The following is a 1,351-nucleotide window of genomic DNA, read 5'->3' as shown; positions in this document are numbered from 1 at the left end:
ATTTTTCTTTTCTCTTTGTTTGGCTAGTTTATACAAACATTTTTTGCCCTATTTAGTATCAAATATATTATAAAGATTTGCACATAGAAATAAAATATGATTTATAAGAAAAAGTTCTCCTTTTTACACATATTAGAACTATTTGTACACAACATGAAAACAAAACATGGTGAGTTAGTACTGCAAAAGAAGAAGCAGCAAAAGTAGAATCCCTAGAACCATAGAATAAACAGGAAATTACTACAAAAAAGAGCTACAAGAAGTTAATATAATATCCAACAAGAAGAGCCACAGGAAACTTCAGTAACCTTCCAGAAGAAGAGCCGCATGATTTACCTAACAATAACAAGGACGTTCCAAAAACCGTGCTTGCTTGATTGTAATATTTTCAATGATTCATTTTAAGCACCGGATGCCATGCAAAAAAAAGGGTGCAGCCACATAAAAGTAGTATTTTACCTGCTACAGAATGACAGACCAGAAATTGCAGCATTATATATCCTAACATCTCTAAACTGCTTCGTTCGTGGCAAATTCTCAAAGATAATCATCAGCTTCTCCCCCATCCCAGCCCTTCCCAAAACTGGAAAGAGCACAGCGCACGCCCTTGTGGTCACTAGGGACGGCTCCTGCAATCCCATCCATTCAAAGAGATACAAGCAGCTCCAAGCAAGGCCTTCCTCCCCCATCCTCGCCAAAAGCTCTACACATTCACCTTCCCCAATCTTCCCAACAAAAGAACCCATAAAATCTCCCAACGTAGAATTCTCAGGAAGATTCCTCGCGATTCGAAGGATATCTCCTAATAATCCATGCTCAGCAGGGGCAAGTGGAGCCTCGGAGTCCAATCGAAGGGTTTCTTCTTCATCGTCCATAAGGTCGGCTTCGGCAGAATCTATGTCTTCTATGTGCCAGCCTCTGCCCCCTTCGTGCTTGGGGTCCGAGACTGGCTCACGGGATTTGAAGAAACTACGAATAGGATCCAAATCCTCCTCGTCCACCAGGCCATCTTCTTCGAAATCCTCATTGTTGATCTTTTCCTTTACTTCATCTCCCTCGAAGAGCTGCAAATGACGAAGGAAGATTGGATCCTGAGGAACGGAAATGGCGGCTTGTGCGGGAAAGAAGAGGGGAGGGGATAGGGTTTTGGAGTGGCGTAGGAGAAGCCGGAAAGAGGAGCGGGTGAGGAGACGAGGAGTCGGAGGAGAGGAGGGAAAAGAAAGGATTTGGGAAGAGAGAGAAAGCTGGCCGAGGAGAGGAAGCAGCATCGCCATCGTGCAGTAACTACAGAAACGTGCCCATTAAGGCGTCTTTCGAACCAGAGCCGGACTGAGGCGTTGAGCTGCTAGAA

General features: G+C 44.3%; 1 protein-coding gene across 1 annotated transcript; it reads right to left on the bottom strand.

Annotated features, from left to right (window-relative positions):
* Positions 1-181: 181 nt before the first annotated feature.
* Positions 182-1,274, bottom strand: LOC110035063 (pentatricopeptide repeat-containing protein At5g50280, chloroplastic-like; the record flags this gene model as incomplete). Its single annotated transcript, XM_020739304.1, has 2 exons — positions 460-1,274; positions 182-212 (listed from the first exon to the last, which is right to left on the bottom strand). Coding segments are annotated over exons 1-2 (846 nt in total), but the record flags the coding sequence as incomplete, so codon positions are not given.
* Positions 1,275-1,351: the final 77 nt, after the last annotated feature.

This window comes from Phalaenopsis equestris, unplaced genomic scaffold (assembly GCF_001263595.1).
Source record: "Phalaenopsis equestris unplaced genomic scaffold, ASM126359v1 Scaffold195732, whole genome shotgun sequence".
Classification (NCBI taxonomy): domain Eukaryota; kingdom Viridiplantae; phylum Streptophyta; class Magnoliopsida; order Asparagales; family Orchidaceae; genus Phalaenopsis; species Phalaenopsis equestris.
The sequence above is the reverse complement of the archived record's forward strand: the minus strand, read 5'-3'. Positions and strand labels throughout refer to the sequence as shown.